The following is a 22,065-nucleotide window of genomic DNA, read 5'->3' on the forward strand; positions in this document are numbered from 1 at the left end:
TGTTTGTTTGACCTTTGTGTGTTTTTGTTTGACCCAACTACCAAACACTGCTCTTTTACTCTTAGTATTTCCAGAATTTCTGAATTTCCAGATCAAATTTGGAACTGGATAGATGTATTTGGTGTAAAAAAAAAAAAAGTCTGCAATGTACAGGTATGGTCTTTTGCGGTATGTTTGGGCAGTATATTCTCTATGTATACGTACTCTAAATTATCCTCTAATCCTTCGCAAAAATATTAGGTTACTATAGCATACCAGTTAGAATACTATTAGGCTACTATAGCATACTGCAGCGGCCTGTAAGGCCAGGGGTGTAAAACGCAGGACGCAAATGCAGACGCCGAGATGGGAAATGGATATAAGGTTACAATGTTAAGGTTAGTCAGGTTTATTAATAATAAAAGAACAAGAAGAATGCTGTGTGAAGCTATACACTTTGGATTTTGCCGGGGTAGCATTTTCAGATGACATGCCACACATCTAATTTTGTGCTGAAGATTGGAAAATGTTTAGGGACATTTGGAGCGATATTGAGCTACCTATGGACACCACCTACACAGCGGCATGGAATAGCGCGTTCTATACCCAGCGCTACCATATTTATGCTCACTGTCCAAAGGGCTTCATTCATCTGTCTAGTGATGTTTACAGAAAACCATCATATGATTATGAAGAAAATAAATTGGCAGATACACCTAAAGTGAGGTATCTATGGAAAGACCTGCATGTTCTAAGTAATGTTTTCAAAAAGGTTGATAGATTGTTCAAATGGAGTGCTGATTTGGAAAATGGCCAAATGGAGTGCTGATCTGGATCTGGCCAAACAATGTGAATTGTCACCTCTGGAACCAACGCCCCTAGTTCATGAAACTTAAAAAAAGAGGTGTTCATCTTTTTTTTTGCTGTAATAACCACACCCTTCTTCTTGTTCTTTTATTATTAATAGTATTTTCATGTCATTTTATTGCCTGTTTTCTCTGAATGCTTGTTTTAATGGATCGAGTGTTTTATTGATGTAAGTTGACCTTAAGTGTTGAGAAAGTAGCCCGTAAATAAACTCCATTATTATTAGTAGTATTATATTAGTTTTCCATTTATAAGAAACAACTTAGAGACAGACCTTCATTTATCCCATTTGAGATGCAGGTGTTTAAGTAAAAAAATGCCTAGTATATGCTTATGTTACAACACCCGCCCCAAAAAATGTTATCGTCCAATGAAACACAACGGGTAGAATTACACATCTAGGTAAGACACAGTCCCCAAACGTCCCTAAAACAAATTTGGTTTATTGATATTGGAATATTGTTTGTATGAACTTACATTTTCAGAAAACTTGTGTTACGAAACAAAATTGTCTCAACATAAGTAATCAACTAAAGAAGTTGCCACCTAAAGATGCTGAGGCCTGTAGAGGTCTATGTTAGGCCTAACATGCTATTTAGACTACTATTTCGGGATAACTAAACTATGTTGTTTCACCTATTATTATGACCTTCTTGACTACTGTACCTGTTCATGTTCTCACCTGAGACCCTGACTTTTCAAGAATTAAATGAAAATGCGGAGAGGGTGTTTGTATAGTGGGACTTTGATACATGCGTTCAATTTTTAAACTATCTACATACTTTACCATTTGTTGATGTGTTTGTGTGGGTAAATATAAAAATGTTCAAAAACATTATTCTGTATCTGTCCCTACCTAAATAAACTTTAATAATAATTGTTATTAAAGTATGAGCAGTTGTGATTAGGGTACCAATTGTATCCATTTTTCATAAAAACATTCCAAGAATCCCTGATTATCCAACCATGTTATATGTGCAAGTTCCACTGACATACAATCCCCCACTAAATCAGCCATTTTGACGGATGAGAGTCTATTATCTCCCTAAATCTATGACATATAACATTAATGACTAAGGATGAACAATGATCAACTTTTCTCCAAAAATGAGTCGATGTAAACTAATCAATAAACTGAGAAGAGGTGTCTCACAAAATTGTGTCTCAGCTTTTTTGGCCTATTAAGGGTCCTCTAAATGCCCTCTAAAAGGGGTTGGTAACACTCCATAATAAGGTGCCATAATAAATAGCAAACTAGTAATTACCTAACCCTTTGTTAATATTTGTTAATTGTTACTAAAATATCTATTTGGCACAAGTTAATAGTTTTTTCATCATTAATTAAATATTAGTTGTTTGCATAAAATCTGGCTGTTATGTTTTAACAAATCTATTAACTAATATTGTATTAATATTTGTTAATAGTTAACTTAATGTCTTTTTGGCACTAATTAAGTTATTTCTTACATCATTTAAATGTTAAATGTTTATTTACAAACTATATGTTAATAGAAAAGTTAATTACATATTATTATTTATCTATTTGTTATGTACTGTGCTTCTGCCTATCCCATTATGAACCACTCCTCATGGATCGATCCTTACAATAAAATGTGTTGCTTAATTAATATATTAGGAATATATAGCTATCAGTGTGGGGCCCCTTATAATAAAGTTGGTTAATCTTTATTAATATATTAGTAATATACACAGACGGATTATAATATTATATCTACACAGATTAGTAATATAGACAGACAGACAAAGCTGTCTGAAATCCTAGTACATCCGCACAGGTGAGGTCTAGATTTGGTCGCGTTCTCAAGCCAGTTGACAGACTGATTCAAACTATGTCAAGACAAGATATTGTTCACACACATCCGTCTATGCAAGCTATCTGCAGGTCAGTGTTTCGGGTTTTTCATGATTAGACAGTTAGAGTTGAGGTCATACACACGTTTTGTAACATGGTTATGTGGTCCAAGCTTTTCTGATTAGCTTTATGGAGAATGTATGGAATTTATGGCTTTATGGTCTTGTGGGGTGTATAAGGCACCCTACTGCCAGTGGTTGGTTGTGTGAGAGTTTGCACACCTTTTCTTCCACTTCATCCTTATAGGATACCTTTGTGGTTGGCTATCCTGTAATTGGTAACCCTCTGTCTAGTGTTTGAAAGTAGTGTACTTTTTGCCTTTGGAAGTACTATTTGGTTGCTGCTTTTGGTTGGTGAAATTCAGGGGAGGTGGGTGTAACAGAGTTAGAAATGTAGTTTAGTGTTTGTATGTGATTTTCGCCATAATAAGCAGCTTTATTGAGATTGGTGTTTTGGAGCCCCCTTTGGAGAAACGGTATACTGCAGCTCCGCTGCGTTTTGTCCTTGTATTGTTGCCGTACCCGATCAGAAGCGTTATGCTTTGCATTGGGTAGCACTCCCCACTTTGTTTTAATTTTGTAACTGTAAAATGTTGTTTAAGTTGAAAACTTCGATATATCACCTGTATTATATTACTTTACATGTATTGCTAGGATTTGGGTGCAATTCTAGCAACTTAGAGAAAGTTTATTAATGTTTTCATTATGACCACGAGTTCATACACATTGAGTCTTATGTGACTAGCTGTAAACTCCGCTAGCAACTTTCCATGCATTTAGTGTAGTTTAGTTTAGTGTGCATGGAAAGTGCAATTCAGTCTAGCAGTTTAGTGAGTCTCAGAATATTAATTAACTGTCGTTATGTGCACCTGAACATTCCATGTCGCATGTCTCCCTTGCTAGTAGGGCTGACAGTGATGGTATAGGAATGATGCATGTAATATAGCCCATTCAACTACTTTTTATTTTGCTTGTGCAGATGCTGTTTCATGTATGCCAGTGCCTGAAGGCATGTTTTGTTTGAACTTTTCCTAAAAGACTAAATGTGATGAGCCAATTCTGGTCTCAGTCCCTTCACCGTCTGACTATATATTACTAATATATTAATAAAGATTAACCAACTTTATTATAAGGGTCCCCACACTGATAGCTATATATTCCTAATATATTAATTAAGCAACACATTTTATTGTAAGGATCCATGAGGAGTGGTTCATAATGGGATAGGTAGAAGCACAGTACATAACAAATAGATAAATAATAATATGTAATGAACTTTTCTATTAACATATAGTTTGTAAATAAACATTTAACATTTACATGATGTAAGAAATAACTTAATTAGTGCCAAAAAAACATTAAGTTAACTATTAACAAATATTAATACAATATTAGTTAATAGATTTGTTAAAACATAACAGCCAGATTTTATGCAAACAACTAATATTTAATTAATGATGAAAAAACTATTAACTTGTGCCAAATAGATATTTTAGTAACAATTAACAAATATTAACAAAGGGTTAGGTAATTACTAGTTTGCTATTTATTATGGCACCTTATTATGGAGTGTTACCAACCCCTTTTAGAGGGCATTTAGAGGACCCTTAATAGGCCAAAAAAGCTGAGACACAATTTTGTGAGACACCTCTTCTCAGTTTATTGATTAGTTTACATCGACTCATTTTTGGAGAAAAGTTGATCATTGTTCATCCTTAGTCATTAATGTTATATGTCATAGATTTAGGGAGATAATAGACTCTCATCCGTCAAAATGGCTGATTTAGTGGGGGATTGTATGTCAGTGGAACTTGCACATATAACATGGTTGGATAATCAGGGATTCTTGGAATGTTTTTATGAAAAATGGATACAATTGGTACCCTAATCACAACTGCTCATACTTTAATAACAATTATTATTAAAGTTTATTTAGGTAGGGACAGATACAGAATAATGTTTTTGAACATTTTTATATTTACCCACACAAACACATCAACAAATGGTAAAGTATGTAGATAGTTTAAAAATTGAACGCATGTATCAAAGTCCCACTATACAAACACCCTCTCCGCATTTTCATTTAATTCTTGAAAAGTCAGGGTCTCAGGTGAGAACATGAACAGGTACAGTAGTCAAGAAGGTCATAATAATAGGTGAAACAACATAGTTTAGTTATCCCGAAATAGTAGTCTAAATAGCATGTTAGGCCTAACATAGACCTCTACAGGCCTCAGCATCTTTAGGTGGCAACTTCTTTAGTTGATTACTTATGTTGAGACAATTTTGTTTCGTAACACAAGTTTTCTGAAAATGTAAGTTCATACAAACAATATTCCAATATCAATAAACCAAATTTGTTTTAGGGACGTTTGGGGACTGTGTCTTACCTAGATGTGTAATTCTACCCGTTGTGTTTCATTGGACGATAACATTTTTTGGGGCGGGTGTTGTAACATAAGCATATACTAGGCATTTTTTTACTTAAACACCTGCATCTCAAATGGGATAAATGAAGGTCTGTCTCTAAGTTGTTTCTTATAAATGGAAAACTAATATAATACTACTAATAATAATGGAGTTTATTTACGGGCTACTTTCTCAACACTTAAGGTCAACTTACATCAATAAAACACTCGATCCATTAAAACAAGCATTCAGAGAAAACAGGCAATACAATGACATGAAAATACTATTAATAATAAAAGAACAAGAAGAAGGGTGTGGTTATTACAGCAAAAAAAAAGATGAACACCTCTTTTTTTAAGTTTCATGAACTAGGGGCGTTGGTTCCAGAGGTGACAATTCACATTGTTTGGCCAGATCCAGATCAGCACTCCATTTGGCCATTTTCCAAATCAGCACTCCATTTGAACAATCTATCAACCTTTTTGAAAACATTACTTAGAACATGCAGGTCTTTCCATAGATACCTCACTTTAGGTGTATCTGCCAATTTATTTTCTTCATAATCATATGATGGTTTTCTGTAAACATCACTAGACAGATGAATGAAGCCCTTTGGACAGTGAGCATAAATATGGTAGCGCTGGGTATAGAACGCGCTATTCCATGCCGCTGTGTAGGTGGTGTCCATAGGTAGCTCAATATCGCTCCAAATGTCCCTAAACATTTTCCAATCTTCAGCACAAAATTAGATGTGTGGCATGTCATCTGAAAATGCTACCCCGGCAAAATCCAAAGTGTATAGCTTCACACAGCATTCTTCTTGTTCTTTTATTATTAATAAACCTGACTAACCTTAACATTGTAACCTTATATCCATTTCCCATCTCGGCGTCTGCATTTGCGTCCTGCGTTTTACACCCCTGGCCTTACAGGCCGCTGCAGTATGCTATAGTAGCCTAATAGTATTCTAACTGGTATGCTATAGTAACCTAATATTTTTGCGAAGGATTAGAGGATAATTTAGAGTACGTATACATAGAGAATATACTGCCCAAACATACCGCAAAAGACCATACCTGTACATTGCAGACTTTTTTTTTTTTTACACCAAATACATCTATCCAGTTCCAAATTTGATCTGGAAATTCAGAAATTCTGGAAATACTAAGAGTAAAAGAGCAGTGTTTGGTAGTTGGGTCAAACAAAAACACACAAAGGTCAAACAAACAAACCAAAAAAGCTGACATATGTTACGTGGCTCGACCCAATCTTCACAAGCAATGTTGCTCAAATCTCATCTGATAAATACATATGGTCCTTGTCTTTCTTCACATGTGCCTACAGTTATCTCTTCCTCAGTGCTATATTGCCTTCATTTTCTGTTGCTGACTAGGGCTCGACTGTTGCCCTGTGTTTAGGCCTTGTTGAGTTGACAGTTATGCAGCTAGGTGTCTTTACACCTTATCATTGTGTTTGATCAATTGGGGGTTCTGGTGGTAGTATTTTGGAAGTATTTTGGAAAATATGTGATTTCTACATCACAGAAGTAGGGAGATGTTTAGTGTTTTGTAAATCAATGTTTGTAGCCTTTTGAAAAAGTGTAATCACTGTAAAAAGGAAAAGTCATATTATTGTAACAATACATAAAACAGTCTAGTTTTGAATGAAACACCAACGTATGGCCTTCAGCTAGTCTAGTCAGTTCAATTGAGCATTCCATTTACCTAATTGTTTTTTACTACTGTGAAAAAAGGAAAAACAGGGTTTGTCGCAGTTAGTGATCCATGGAATTATGTTGAACTGATATATTTTACCTCCTCAATGAATTTTCTGACAGAATCATGTGTAAGTGCAGCTAAGTACTGAACCAGGCATGCAAATGATCTTATGGCAAGTTTTGGTGTCACCGTTTCATGGTGTTCCCATGAGTCTTTTGCCAGAATACATGGGTTTTTATAAAGACAGTTATGCTGTCAGTAGAATTTGATGCAATATTGTGTCTTATGTTATGCTTTGAGAAGAACCCTGTTTTGTTCTGTGACATACAATATAATGCAAGTGAATAAGTGAATGAGGAGGCCTGACCTATTCATGTGCTTTGTCAAGGCTAAGACAATTTTGTCTTTGTCTATTTTGTCTCGGAAAAACGTATATTTTACCTTGCCGTAGTAAATACTTTTCAAGGCTTTTCAATAATTTTCAGCCAAATAGCAAGAGACTGGTTATTATAAAATGTTACTATTAGTTTATCTCATGATATCCTATCAGAGACACAATCTGACTATGAAAAAATCTGCATATAATTATATAATCTGACCCAGTACAGGCATACCCTCAATTTACTTGCCTTTGGTGCCTCTTTTGTTGATATAATTGACTTTCTCATTTGGTATACCCCTCCCTCTCTTCATTTATTAATGATAAAACGGTAAAAGATCATTCAAAATTATCATAAAACTTACAAAAAATTACACTGAAACCTACAAATCTGTCAAATTCAGTGTATCCACACAGACACACACCCACCCACACACACACACACTCTGGCCTTTGATCCTGCTCCTACCCTCTCTCCCTCCACTGCTGTCTGATACATTTTTATTCTTATCACTGTCTTGTTTCTGTGTCTTTTCTGACTTTTTTTTTTTAAACTCATGTTGTAACAAATTCTCTGGTTGCAGCAAACAATCTTTTTTTTTTTTTAATCCAAACATTTTTGATCCGCTTCGACTCAAAGAAAAACCCCAATAAAGTAAAACCCAAACTTTGATAATTGTCTAGGCATGACAATCCCATGACAACACCCACCCATGACACAGACCCTCACGCCGACACACAGGAGTCACACACCTGTGTTGAGCACATGAATAATACAAAACCCCCCTCAGACCAATTCCAAAAACAGACACACTCAACTGATAGCAAGTTCAACAACAGATAGGCATAGGCATAGGTGTACAGGGTCTGGTTCCTGTATGCGAGAAAGCCTATAGCTTTCAGAGCTTTTTCTCTTAGGGGGCCCCCACTTAGCCGCTCGCTACTAGACCCAGCATTTTCAGGAGTTGTCAGACTAGCCATGCTTACTTTGCCATCTTTACCCATACTTGTACACCGCTTTTATACTCCCTAACAACACCGCTCATAATTGCTCACGCATGACATTCCCATGACAACCCCCCACCATGACACAACTCCCAAAATAAAAAACACACAAAGCAATATTTGATTTCCCCTAAAAAACTAAATAAAAAACCTATGGACCATGCAATACATAGTAATAGTATTTTGATAAATGCTTGAATCATATTATATTTAGACTAGTTCCTTCCACTCAGTTTGTGCTGTGCTTTTGTACACACCCTGTTCTGTGATTTGTTTAAAGAGAGTTCATTTAAAAATTGGTTTGAATGAATTAAAAAAATGCCACATTTGACCATTTCATTGAATTATCATGACCTCAAGATGAATTCTACCTGGGCCATGGCTCCAGAAACAGTGCTTATTGTGTGGCTTGCTCTGCCTGCAAGCTCTTCAAATCATTTACAAATAGTCAGAAGCCTAAGACAATGGAGATGGTGAACATGTGTGTGAACAGGTGCAGCTATGCTGGTATTCATTAGGACTACATGGCCTTGAAACAGCACTAACTGCAGGGCTTGCTCTCACTACATCGTCTTCAATTCATTTAGATATAGTCAGAACCCCAAAGACAATGGAGATGGTGAACAGTGTATCTCAGTCTTGGTCACACAACCCACTGAAAAAAATGGTGTTATAATTAACAAAAAAGGCTGTGGAGGATATTTTGGTTAACTGAAATAATAATAATAATAAAAACACAAAGAAAAAATCTGATACCCCCTCAAAAACTAAATAAAAACCTATGGACCATGTAGAACATGACATAGTAATAGTAATTTGATTAAGGGTAGATTCATGTTATATTTCGACTAGTTCCTTCCACTCAGTTTGTGCTGTGCTTTTTGTACACATTTCTTCTGTTCTGTGATTTCTTTAAAGAGAGTTAATTTAAAAAATGGTTTGAATGAATAAAATATACCCTCATTTGACCCTTTCATAGCTCTACTCTATCCCTGACAAGACACAGAAACACACACCCCCTCAGGTTTGTGGAATGCACAATGATAAGAAGGGGACAACGTCCAGGGTTTGACACATCCAGGTGTCACTGACTGGTGAGAGAAAGGTAACCAAAACCATTTGATATACGAATGACACTTAGTTGCAACATGGTCGGACGATTAATCAACTTTGACATGCACACCATAAATCAGCAACACTACGTCCAGGGTTTGACATATGGATCGATCATCAATCCAATTTTGACACATGGGTCATCAATCCAATTTTGACACATCGGTCATCAATCCAATTTTGAAACATTGGTCATCAATCAAATTATGGCAGGTGTCATCAATCAATCAAATTTTGACAGGTGGGTCATTAATCATTTTTTTGACATAAGGTACAGCTTAGATACTACTCACATGCATCATACAGATACATGCATCATGCACTGTACAAATGAAGTCACAGAACTGATTATTATGGGATACTGAAATGTCTTACCTGAGTGTCTCCAGTGCACAGTTTGGGTTGCCCAGTCCACTACACAATTCTTGGACCCCAATATCTTCAATACTGTTGGCACTGAGGTCCAGATGTTTCAGCTTTGAAGACGCTTTGGTGAGGACAGATGCCAGACCTGCACAGCTCCTCTCAGTGAGCTCACAACTGTTGAGCCTTAAGGGGAAAACATTCCACCAGTTAACAGACTCTCTGGAAAGGACTTTGATGCCATAAGTATATTAGTGTTGGTGTGTTTCTGAATCATACTTAGTATCAACATAAATGTTAACCCCCCCCCCAATTCTGCCCATAACTATTGCTATTAGGGCTGGGCGATAAAACGATAGCGATATGTATCGCAATAGACATGTAATCGATATCAATAAAAAAAAATGCGTTCGATAGAACATTCGATAATTAAAAGCAAAAGTAGGCCTACCTCAACACAGACTCAATGAGTCCTTGCCCCGTGCGCGCGCTCTCTCTCTCTCTCTCCCTCTCTCTCTAGGTGTATCCCTCCTCAGCATGCGCATGTAATCCAAACATTCACAATCGTGCAAGACGACTGAATTGCTATTAAATCCGGTTAGCATCATTAGCACGCTGCACGAATTTGTTCAAAACTGTTGCATTCAAATTGTCTGCTAAATTCTAATCAACTCAATCCCGATGCAAATGGAAAAGTATTTTCCAAGACTCAAACGGGCCTGTCCCAAGGAGAAAAAGTATTAATTTGAAACTTAAACACACGTGGGGAAACTGAACAGTCTAATCAGTAGACTTACTATGATAAACTAGCAAATTACTTTGTTTACAATATTTCCAGGCTTCAACCAGTGCTGCTCATTCAGACTTATGTGCACAATTATTTATTTGAGTGTTTTTCATGATTGTGTTGTTATTATAGTGCATGAAAATGCACCGTACTGTTCTTCCTAGGCTTCTTCTTATTCTTCTTCTTCTAACGCATTTAATGCAGCTTCAACCGTTTAACGTAGAAACTTCATTCAAACTTTGTTACGTAGGTCTTACTTAGGATATAAGAGTGCTATGTATTTTTCATCTTTGTAACTTTTATACTTTTTAAACTATTAATTAAAAACTATTCAAAATTTCCCCATTGACTTAACATTGGGCCTTTATGACATCACAGCAATTAGAATCCTATGGCAGGTGTTCGGGCCAGCTGCATCAACTGCCATTCTCAGGCTTTAAAGGGGTGGTTCAGGATTTTGGACATAAGACCTCATTTCCAAGCAAGCAAGTGTGATATTTATCAGTGGAGACCGTTTTCAACACGTTTCATCCAGTCCTTCTAATTGCAGAGTTTGCAGGTGCTAGGCTAGCGCAAGTCAACGGTATGTGCTAGCCTGCCACTAAAAACAGTCTTACCCACTCCACCCCAGACAGCAAAATATATTTGGGCCAGATTTGGTCCAGATCCTCTAAACGGACCTGCCCCGGGGTCATTTCTTCCAACGGGCCAATACCGGAACAGGTTGGAATTACGGATCAGAGACAGATCTGGGCCAGAACTGGCCCAGTACAGTTAATATTGCCATGGCATTTGGTGCGGATCTGGCCCAGACTCAATTCTATATCTGGGGCTCATCTGGCCCTGGTCTGTGATTCATATTTAAGCTATCAGACAATTAAGACCCACACAATTTGTAATTTTCAAAATAGTTTTTTATTTTAAAAAGGCAAAAGAGAACACTGTGTCCGCTAGCCTAAGCCTACAACATAACAGAAACCAATATGTGAAATATAAGGCTTATGTTGATAAACAAACTCCGCTAAACGCACTGAAAGAAAATGTCATGTTAACATAGTCCGTTGCATCTAACCGGCTGATGTCCCGATGATGATGACGACGGCGCTCAGCTGTGTCGGAGGAAGATTACTGGCAGTCTGGGGAGCACTGAAAGCACAGAACAGTTGGGCGATCCTGCAGATCAGCAGGTCGGTGGACTTTGATAGCGACAGTTTGTTGTTTCGTGAGAGTTCTTCGACGTTAGCTAGGCCAGTCATTCCCAAACTGTGGTCCGCGGACCACTAGTGGTCCGTGAGGGTACTGCAGGTGGTCCGTGGAAAAGCAAAATAAAATATTAAATAATATATTTTTTAAACCTTTATTTTACCAGTAAATGCTAACATATATTCTAAGAATATGTATATTCATATCAAATTTAAATGTAAATTAAATAGTAAAGTTATTGTGTGATTATTGTGTGACTAAAAGGCTAGTGGCACTAGGCTGTGACGTTCAAGTGCAGTGCCGCTAAGCGCTAACGGTTAGAAGAACTGGTTAGAACCACATGGATCGGTGGATGGCAACAGGTTCTCTGAATAGAAAAGAGGCAGATGTTAACTCTAGTTCTACTAATAATGAGGAGATTGACAGTGAGTCGGGCCAGATTCCTCATAAAGGTACAAAAAAAGGAGGGTGAAAAGAAAAATTCTCTTTCTCTGTCGCTCTCTCCCCCTTCTCTATCTCTCTCTCGCTCTCAGACAGACAGATGTTCTTATTACTGTAACGTTATACATTTAATAATATATTGTTAAGAAAATACGTTGTTGAAATGAACTTGATTATGCCATCGGGCGCTTGAGTAAATAAATAAATTAAATACGTGGCAGCCGTTGTGTGCAGTAAACTTTCTTTTAACAAGCCTGTTGTATCCGCCCTTTTACGAGTAGCCTATGCGTCAATTAATATTAATTTCTATACAAACCAAGACAGCGGATTCCTAAAGAAACGCAAACACCCACCCCATAAGTGTATTTAAATTAGCTATGTACAGTGACTCGAAGAGTCAAAACCGCTTGGAGCTCCAGTGGAATTTTTTATTTCATGACAAGAATTCAAACACGGTTTGAGCACGGTTCCAATTTCTTGGGCAGTAAAAGCTCACGCTTTTTAAGCCTGATTTTGTTTAAATCTACACAACCAACCCAGATTTTGTTTAAATCTACACACTTCATATTATGGCTACTGAAAATGTAAGGTTAATTTATCAAATGCTATTTTGAAGTATTAAAAAACTTTTATTTTTTTAGACATTTTGGTGCTTTTACGATAGCCTACTAATGTGATGCCCAGTTATAGGCCTAGTTTTAGTGCTAGTAGGCCTATTAAGAGGTGCAGATTAATTCAGGTAGGGCTGTGTATAGACATTTTATTAAGGGTATTATGAGGTGGTCCGCGAAAATTCTTCATTACAAATAGTGGTCCACACTCACAAAAAGTTTGAAAACCCCTGAGCTAGGCTACTCAATCCAGACTGCAGGGCAGGCTGCTATCATGGCAGCTCGCAGGTCAGCAGCAGTTCCTTGGTCGCGGCCGCGGCAGATCTCTCGCAGAGGCTAGCTGTCCTGAGAAATATTTTCGAGCAGACGGTGAATAGCAGCGCCATTCACGGATGGATGTCAGAGGACCAGGGCAAAAACTAGCCCAATGGACTAACGTTAAAGTTAGGCATCAACCTGCGATTCTTCCTCACTGCTCCTGTGAGACGTACAAAAAGCACACAAAGCAAAGAAACAAAGAGTAAATATTAGATTCAACATCCAAAGATTATTTATTTTATAACAGTAACGTTATAGTATGCCAACAACGCATTGCATCCCAAACCGGATAAACTGGAGGACAGCGACAATTCTTGTGGACCTTCGATAAAAGGCTTTACAGCCCAGTTTTTCCACTCTAAATCCATTTTAAACAGGCTTAAAAAACGCTGGCCGTCTAAAGCTACCTGCAGTGCTACTAGCAGCAAGGCTAGCTACAGACAAATGGCTACGAATTCGCAGCTAACACACAAGGACACGATATTAAGCGATTTTGGTGAATAATAAGCAAAGCTCACCAATTTAGCCTTAAAGCTCATGTTCACATAGTTGTGGATGCATGTTTAAAAGAACCTAGACTACAAGCTAACCGTAGCTACTACCCAGCTTGTCTGGCACGTTTCAGGTTGTCAGAATTTCAGAGTGAACTAAGTTTGTAAACTTTCATGTTTAATACAGAACAGGCCTAAATATTTAGCAGACTAAAATGACATGAACACCAGTTTACATTTAAAATGATACTTGTATACTGTACTTACCAATAATCACAAAGATGGTGCAGCCTGTCTTCCACTCTGCATAATCACATAGCTGCTAACGTAGTTGCAGTTGCAGGTTTATGTGGGGGAAAAGTGGTCCGTTAGTTGTGGCGCGTCAGGTCTGCGCAGCTCCTGAGGATCTGGCCCACACCCGCCGGGCGGACTCAATTCAGTTGTGGCGCGTCTGGTCTGCGAAGCTGCCCCGGATAGGTGCCGCACCCGCTGGATGGACTGTCACAGTCAGAAGCTACAGACAAGTCTGGCGCAAAGTTGGTGCAGATCTGCATAGTGAGTGCGACTGCTGCGCGAATCTGCCGATTCAAAAACGGATCTGGCACAGATGTAAATGCTGTCTGGGACAGTACACCCAAGGCAAATAAATTATAACGCCAGACTATCGATGTAAATGTCTGTATTGATACTGTTATTTCTAACGTTATTCTATCCTTGCATTTCAACGATCGCATTACATTTTGAGGGACTAGTTTCTTACCACGACGGAATTATACTTGCTCCGGTTAGTAGTACTGCGCCGAAAAGTAAACAGTAAAGCACACTCCAATGGGGATACTTAGTAGTAGCCTTGGTAATATCAGTCCGCTGCTGAGATGCAAAATGACTACTACCAACTTCAGGGACCAAAGTATAACTATTGCAACGCGATGCGAGGGTAGTTGTATTTCTTACACTATTCTATCAACACAGACATTTACATCGATTGTCTGGAATTTGCCTCGGGTGTACTTTGGAGTGGGTAAGACTGTCTTTAGTGGCAGGCTAGCACATACCGTTGACTTGCGCTAGCCTAGCACCTGCGAACTCTGCAATTACAAGGACTGGATGAAACGTGTTGAAAACGGTCTCCACTGATGAATATCACACTTGCTTACTTGGAAATGAGGTCTTATGTCCAAAATCCTGAACCACCCCTTTAAGCCAGTGATTCTTAAACTAGGGGTCGCCAAAAACTTCCGTGGGGTCGCCACTGTATTCTGTATTTCTGTATTCAGTCTGAAATTATTATTAGGTGAAACAAAGGAAAATAATATTGGCCTTTTCTGCCTTTTTCTTATTTACACGCAGTTAAGAGAAGAGAGAGAGATGTTTTCGTCTTTCAACGAGATCTGGTTCAGTCTATGGGCTACTGGTCCGCTGATAGAAACAATGTAACTATCTGCTCCCACTACGCAAACTCAACTTGTTCCTGCTATTTTAAGTAAAACAAAACAAAAGACATAGGTAGCCTACTAGCCAAAATGGACAGGTGGCTGCTTAAAAAATTGAACAAAAGCTCGGAAGTGCCATCTACCAGTGCGTCTACTCCTCCGTGATCCTCAGACGGGACAAGTCTACAGTCCGGTGAGAATAAAAAACAACAAACGGCGCGTCGGCTTTATCAGAATTTCTGAAATATGCATTCACTTGCCAAGTTAAAGATAACCTCGACCACCCACAATGTGTCATTTGCGGCGATGTTCTGGCGAATGAGAGCTTAAAATCTGTCAAAATGAAACGACATCTCAAAATACAGATGTCGGCTCAGCACCGTGGAGGAAAATCTCCGTGTCACCGTATGCAGCATTCCTCCTAGAATGAACTTGCTATGTTCACGGAAGCATGCCCACCCTTCCCATTGAAATTGTTAAAGATAGTAAACCAAAAAAGTGAAATAAAAAAAATACTGTTATTGTTATCGCCATAAATATAACGTTGTAGGCCTAATGCTGCATGTGTATGTGTGTGTGCGTGCTTGTGTGTGCGCGTGCGCTACGCACATCACTCTGATCTGATATGGCGGCAGCCTACACTTGTTTAATCGTGATTGTTTTGTTTTCTTTTCGGTTCTTGTTCATATGGAGTAAATAAAACAAATGACTTTGCTTTCTAGTTTTTGCTTGATTTAGTTGTTAACGTTTGAGGGGGTATTTGAGTAGGCTAAGGACCTAGAATGGATTTGGGGAAAGTGGGGTCGCCAGACCTCGCCATACTTTTTTGTGGGGTCGCCAGACAAAAAGTTTAAGAACCACTGCTTTAAGCATACAAACTGGCCCTATTAAGACTACACACCCTATTCAACTGCTTCCTCTGCCAAAAACTGTTTCAAAATAAAAGTCCTCACTACAATATTTCACTGTTAAACAATTTAACCCTTTAAACTACTGAACTTTTTAACTGTTCAGCCATTGTAACTGTTACTTGTCATCAACTATGACTCCTACCCACTGTAGCTAGTTAGCATGGTTAGCATAGTTAGCATACTAGCATGTTAGCATGTTAACATGCTAGTTAGCATTTTTAGCAAAACTACTAAAAATGATTAGCTAAGTTAGCTAAGTCACATGGTTAGCATAGTTAGCATGCTAGCATGTTAACATACTAGTTAGCATTTTTAGCAAAACTATAAAAAATGATTAGCTAAGTCACATGGTTAACATAGTTAGCATGTTAGCATGTTAGTTATCATTTTTAGCAAAACTGCTAAAAATGATTAGCTAAGTTAGCTAAGTCACATGGTTAACATAGTTAGCATGCTAACATGTTAGCATGCTAGTTCACATTTTTAGCAAAACTGCTAAAAATGATTAGCTAAGTTAGCTAAGTCACATGGTTAGCATAGTTAGCATGCTAGCATGTTAACATGCTAAGTTAGCTAAGTCACATAGTTAGCATAGTTAGCATGCTAGCATGTTAACATGCTAGTTAGCATAGTTAGCATAGCTGTTACAAATGATTAGCGAAGTTAGCTAAGTCACATGGTTAACATAATTAGCATGTTAACATGCTAATTAGCATAGTTATCATAACTAATAAAAATGATTAGCTAGGTTAGCTAAGTCATATGGTTAGCATAGTTAACATTTTAACATTGTTAGCATGCTAGTTAGCATAGTTACTTGGTTAGCATTATTATCTTTGTTAACATAGTTAGCATAACTGCTAGCAAACATTAGAGCCATTCCAACTGTTAGTTATCGTCAACTATCTGCCTAAATAATTTAACCATTTCAATTATCAACCTATTTAACTGTTCAGTCATTCCAACTATAGTAAACCTTATCTACCAAGCAAATAATTTAACCATATGAACTCATCATATTTTTGCATTTTCATGCACTGTATTTCCTTCAGGAAATGCTTTTTCTAGTTTCTTTTCCCTGTTTGCTTTGATTGATAAGTGATTCAATTCAGAGGAAGGTTAAGTTTAAAATAAAAGTGTTTAAAAGTGTTTAAATTGAACTTTTTTCCCCCTTCTGGTCCTTATCTGAAATAGATTTTTAAAAAATCAATAATTATCGATATTGACCGATATGAAATACTTATATCGTGATACAGTTTTCAGCCATATTGCCCAGCCCTAATTGCTATCCTACTCACAGAGCCTTTTGGGATTCCTCCACTACTGGCTGCAGTCTTAGGAGAGATTCATCAGACCTGATGTACTTCTTCAAGTCAAACACATCCAGCTTTTCTTCTGATGTCAGAAGCACAAACACGAGAGCTGACCACTGGGTGGATGAGAGTTTGGCTTCAGAAAGTTTCCCCGCACTCAGGAAGCTCTGGACCTCCACCACTAAGGAGTGATCATTGACTTCATTCAGACAGTGGAAGAGGTTGATAACTCTTTCTGATGATGGCATCTCCCTGATCTTTGTCTTAATGTAGCTGCCTATTTCCTCTTTGCTTTCATGTTGTACTTTCTTTATTAAGCCAGTCAAGAGTCTCTGGTTGGATTCCAGAGAGAGGCCAAGAAGAAAACGGAGGAAAAGATCAAAGTGTCCATCTTCATGTTCCAATGCTTTGTCCACAGCACTCTTCTGTAAGGTGGTCATGGGTTTGTCCGTTGTTTGCCGTTTCAGAAGCTGAAACACTGTTCTGGGGGGTTGCTGTGGGGACATGAGATCTTTCCCCTCAGTTATTAACATCAGGATCACGTACAAAGCTGCAAGGTACTCCTGGATGCTCAGATGCACAAAGCAGTACAACTTTTCCTGATGAAGGCCTGACTCTTCCTGAAAGATCTCCGTGCAGATGCCACAGTGTACTGCTGCCTCTCTGACATCAATACCACTCTCTCTCAGGTCGTCTTCATAAAAGATCAGGTTGCCCTTCTTCAGCTGCTCGTAGGCCAACTTTCCAAGAGCAAGGAGACTAGCCCGATTCCACTGTGGATCTGTGTCATAAACTCCTTCAAGCTTCAGACTCCTCTGCTTGGTTTGAAAAACAAGGAAATACGTGTACATCTCTGTCAAAGTCTTTGGAACCTGCTTACCTCCTTCGGTCTTGAGAAGAATTTCAAGAACGTGAGCAGCAATCCAGCAAAACACTGGTATGTGGCACATAATGTGGAGGCTTCTTGATGATGCTATGTGAGTGATAACTTTTCTGGCAAGATTCTTATCACTGATCCTCTTCCTAAAGTACTCTTTCTTCTGAGGGTCGCTGAACCCTTGTACTTCTGTGACCCGGTCAACACACTCAGGAGGGATTTGATTGGCTGCTGCTGGTCGAGAGGTGATCCAAAGGAGAGCAGAGGGAAGCAGATTACCCTTGATGAGATTTGTCAGCAGCACATCCAATGAAGTGACCTCTGTCACTTTAGTCAAAATTTCATTTTTCTGAAAGTTTAGTTGGAGTCGACACTCGTCCAGACCGTCAAAGATGAACAACACTTTGTACTTCCCCTGGCTAGGAAAAGTTAACAGCTTAATATCTGAAAAAAAGTTGTGAAGAAGATCCATCAAAGAGAGTTGTTTGTCTTTCATGCTGTTGAGCTCTCGAAAAGGCAGTGGAAATATGAAGTGGACATCCTGGTTTTCTTTCCCCTCAGCCCAGTCCAGGATGTACTTTTGAACTGAGACAGTTTTGCCAATTCCAGCTACTCCCTTCGTGATGACACTTCTGATTGGTTTGTCTTGGCCAGGTAAGGGCTTGAAGATGTCTCTGCATTTGATTGGTGTCTCCTGTCCAGCTGTTGTCTTGGATCTGGACTCAATCTGCCTGACTTCATGCTCCTCATTTACTTTCCCACTTCCTCCCTCTGTGATGTAGACCTCTGTGTAGATCTTTTCCAGCAGAGCAGAGCTCCCTTGCTTGGGTATTCCTTCAAACACACTCTGGTACTTGTTCTTGAGATTTCTTTTCAGCTCAGTCTGCCACACTACAGCAAGTTCGTCTACAGAAAAGAATAAAACAAAATAATGTTAGCCAGCAACCAATACTAAAGACAAAATAGTCCAATGTGTCTTTTACACCAATGGGCCTTTTAGTGCCTTATTGGTGTTTAATTACAAATGGAAATAAATATCTACTTAACAATACATAAAATGCAAAACACTGACACCAGAAATAGCTATTTTCTATCTTGGATTTTATTGATCAAAACCAAATAAAGCTTCATAGAAATACAAATTCATACTTTCTTGCAGTTTGTCGGCAATATTATTCTGATTCATGTTCCTCAGGAAGTGCAGTGCCATCTTGAGAGCCCCTTCTCTGGCATCACTCTCATCCTGCTCTTTACCCTCAAAGTTTTCTTGGTAATCTGGACTCAGAATCTTCTTGAATCTCTTCAGCTCATTCTTCACAAAGTCCATTATCTTCTCCTCAAGCACCTGGTATACAAATATGCTGGTTATACTTTGCATTACAATACCCAGGTTTTGAATGCCATATCATTGTTGTTCTGTACTGTAACATGTAAAAGGTGTATATCAGTGCAGCAGGTTGTGGCTGCATCCAAACCTGGAATATGTGCTTGAGGTCTCCCTGGTCACTGACAGCATCTGGTTTGCATTCTTCCATTTGGCCACTGAGTATTTAAGGCAAAACAATCCACAAATCGACTTCCATTAGTTGTGCATGCATGTGTGGGGGTAACGGACATCCCCACGGTTCTTATGCTATTGGAGTCTATGACAGACCCAACTCTATGGTAAAACATTCTGAAATGCTGGTTAATAAGGCTTGGATGCATCAAAACCAAACTTAGTATGGGCTCAGTGACCCATTTAGGAGAAAACACATATATTTTGCATAATTTGACCACAAGATGGCACTTGTAACTGTCCATGTAAAGAAATACTCTTGTGTGTAGTAATATGGTGATAGTTATTAAGGCAGGGCCATGGAAATAAGTCATATTATTGTTGAAAGGTGTAAAATACTTTTACAGGCCACCGACTTTATCCCATAGAGGCTACAGCTGTGTGTGTGTGTGTGTGTGTGTGAGAGAGAGAGTGAGAGAGAGAGTGTGTGTTTGTTTGTTTTGAAAGAGAATAAGTGCAAGAATATCACCAAGACACTCACCCTTATACCATTTCCACCAGCTGCACTACGGAATAGCTTCCCACTAAGCAAAGCCAGACCATGAGCTAAACAAATAAATATTCCTCATATGGGAATGGGAATGTTCTGGGATGTTCTTCATAGTGCAAACACAAATAATTATTCCCCATATGGGAATGTTCTGGGATGTTCTTCATAGTGTAAACACAAATAATTATTCCCCATATGGGAATAAGAATGTTCTGGGATGTTCTTCATAGTGTAAACACAAATAATTATTCCCCAATACACACACACACACACACACACACACGATCAGAGACATACAGGTCCACTTCTCTCACCTAACAAAGTTCCTGACCCCTGATCTAACTGGCAGCACAAAGAGAGATGCATCATGGGGGATTCCCACCCAATAGAGTCTTTTCCAGGGGAAATAAAGAACATATCTGATTCCATAGCACCTGGTGAACATGTGAACATTCTAACCATCCTGCCACAAAGTGCTCATTCTACAAGTCTGTTTTAAGGACTTGCCTTGATCCATCTGTGCCCTCATCACGTTTGAAGTCTATATGTCGACCCTCTGACTGGTCACTCTTCATGGACACACAAGTGGGCACAGGTGATGGAGGCCTCTCGTGATGGAATGAGCTGTGGCATAGAAAATCTGTGACAAAAATATGTTGTATTCCAGAGCTGGGATTCTCTTTATAGCACAAATGCACACACACACACACACACACACAATATGTTGTATCCCATATACAGTAGAGCTGGGATACTCTTTATAGCACAAATAAGTTCAAGTTCAAAGGTTTGGAGTCATTTAGAAATGTCCTTGTGTTAATCATTAATGTTGTAAATGACTGTTGTAGAAAGAAATGGCTGATCTTAATGCAATACCTACACAAGTATTATCAGCGACCATTCATACAGTATATTTATTCAGTTTTTGTTATATTCTGCTAATACACTGCACATATTTATATTTCATTTATATTACTGTAAACCACCTTCTGTAAACCAACTGTATACTACTGTCTACATTGCACTATATTTATTGTCCTGTCTATGCACCACCTGTCTATACTTTATATCAAATTGCACTTTTCTGCTTTTTCGCACTGCATTTCATTGTCTTTATACTTGTACTCTGCACAATGGCAATTTATCTAATCTAATCTAATCTAATCTAATCTTATCTAATCTTCCAATGTTCCAAAAACGCATTCTGTTTACTAATCTGATATCATTTTAAAAGGCTAACTGAGAAAACATTGGAGAACCCTTTTGCAGTAAGCACATCTGAAAACTGCTGCCCTGATTAAAAAAAACAATGCAACTGATCTCAGCTGGTATTCTGTCTATGATGGAGTGGGATGGAAATGTCTAAGTGACCCCAAACTTTTGAACGGCAGTGTACATCTAAATGGATAAGCTGCTCTTTATAGTACAAATGCCTACATCTAAATGGATTAGCTGGGATGCTCTTTATAGTACAAATGCCTACATCTAAATGGATTAGCTGGGATGCTCTTTATAGTACAAATGCCTACATCTAAATGGATCAGCTGGGATGCTCTTTGTAGTACAAATGCCTACATCTAAATGGATCAGCTGGGTTGCTCTTTATAGTACAAATGCCTACATCTAAATGGATTACCTGGGATGCTCTTTATAGTACAAATGCCTACATCTAAATGGATTAGCTGCTCTTTATAGTACAAATGCCTACATCTAAATGGATTAGCTGCTCTTTATAGTACAAATGCCTACATCTAAATGGATTAGCTGGGATGCTCTTTGTAGTACAAATGCCTACATCTAAATGGATTAGCTGCTCTTTATAGTACAAATGCCTACATCTAAATGGATTAGCTGCTCTTTATAGTACAAATGCCTACATCTAAATGGATTAGCTGGGATGCTCTTTATAGTACAAATGCCTACATCT

General features: G+C 38.3%; 1 protein-coding gene across 1 annotated transcript in view; it reads right to left on the reverse strand.

Annotated features, from left to right (window-relative positions):
• LOC143127155 (uncharacterized) overlaps positions 1 to 22,065 on the reverse strand; it is a 47,083-nt gene that overhangs the window by 19,639 nt on the left and 5,379 nt on the right. The window contains exons 4-8 of the mRNA XM_076288466.1: positions 20,646 to 20,762; positions 19,566 to 19,632; positions 19,240 to 19,435; positions 17,199 to 18,996; positions 9,718 to 9,891 (exon numbers count right to left, since the gene is read on the reverse strand). Coding sequence (XP_076144581.1) covers positions 9,718 to 9,891; positions 17,199 to 18,996; positions 19,240 to 19,435; positions 19,566 to 19,632; positions 20,646 to 20,762 — 2,352 coding nt within the window. The remainder of the gene's footprint in view (positions 1 to 9,717; positions 9,892 to 17,198; positions 18,997 to 19,239; positions 19,436 to 19,565; positions 19,633 to 20,645; positions 20,763 to 22,065) is intronic.

The sequence above is a fragment of the Alosa pseudoharengus genome, unplaced genomic scaffold (assembly GCF_046254945.1).
Source record: "Alosa pseudoharengus isolate Yale_2024_CS ecotype anadromous, Long Island Sound unplaced genomic scaffold, YU_APseudo_1.1 YU_APseudo_1.1_scf_17, whole genome shotgun sequence".
In the NCBI taxonomy this organism is placed as follows: Eukaryota; Metazoa; Chordata; class Actinopteri; order Clupeiformes; family Clupeidae; genus Alosa; species Alosa pseudoharengus.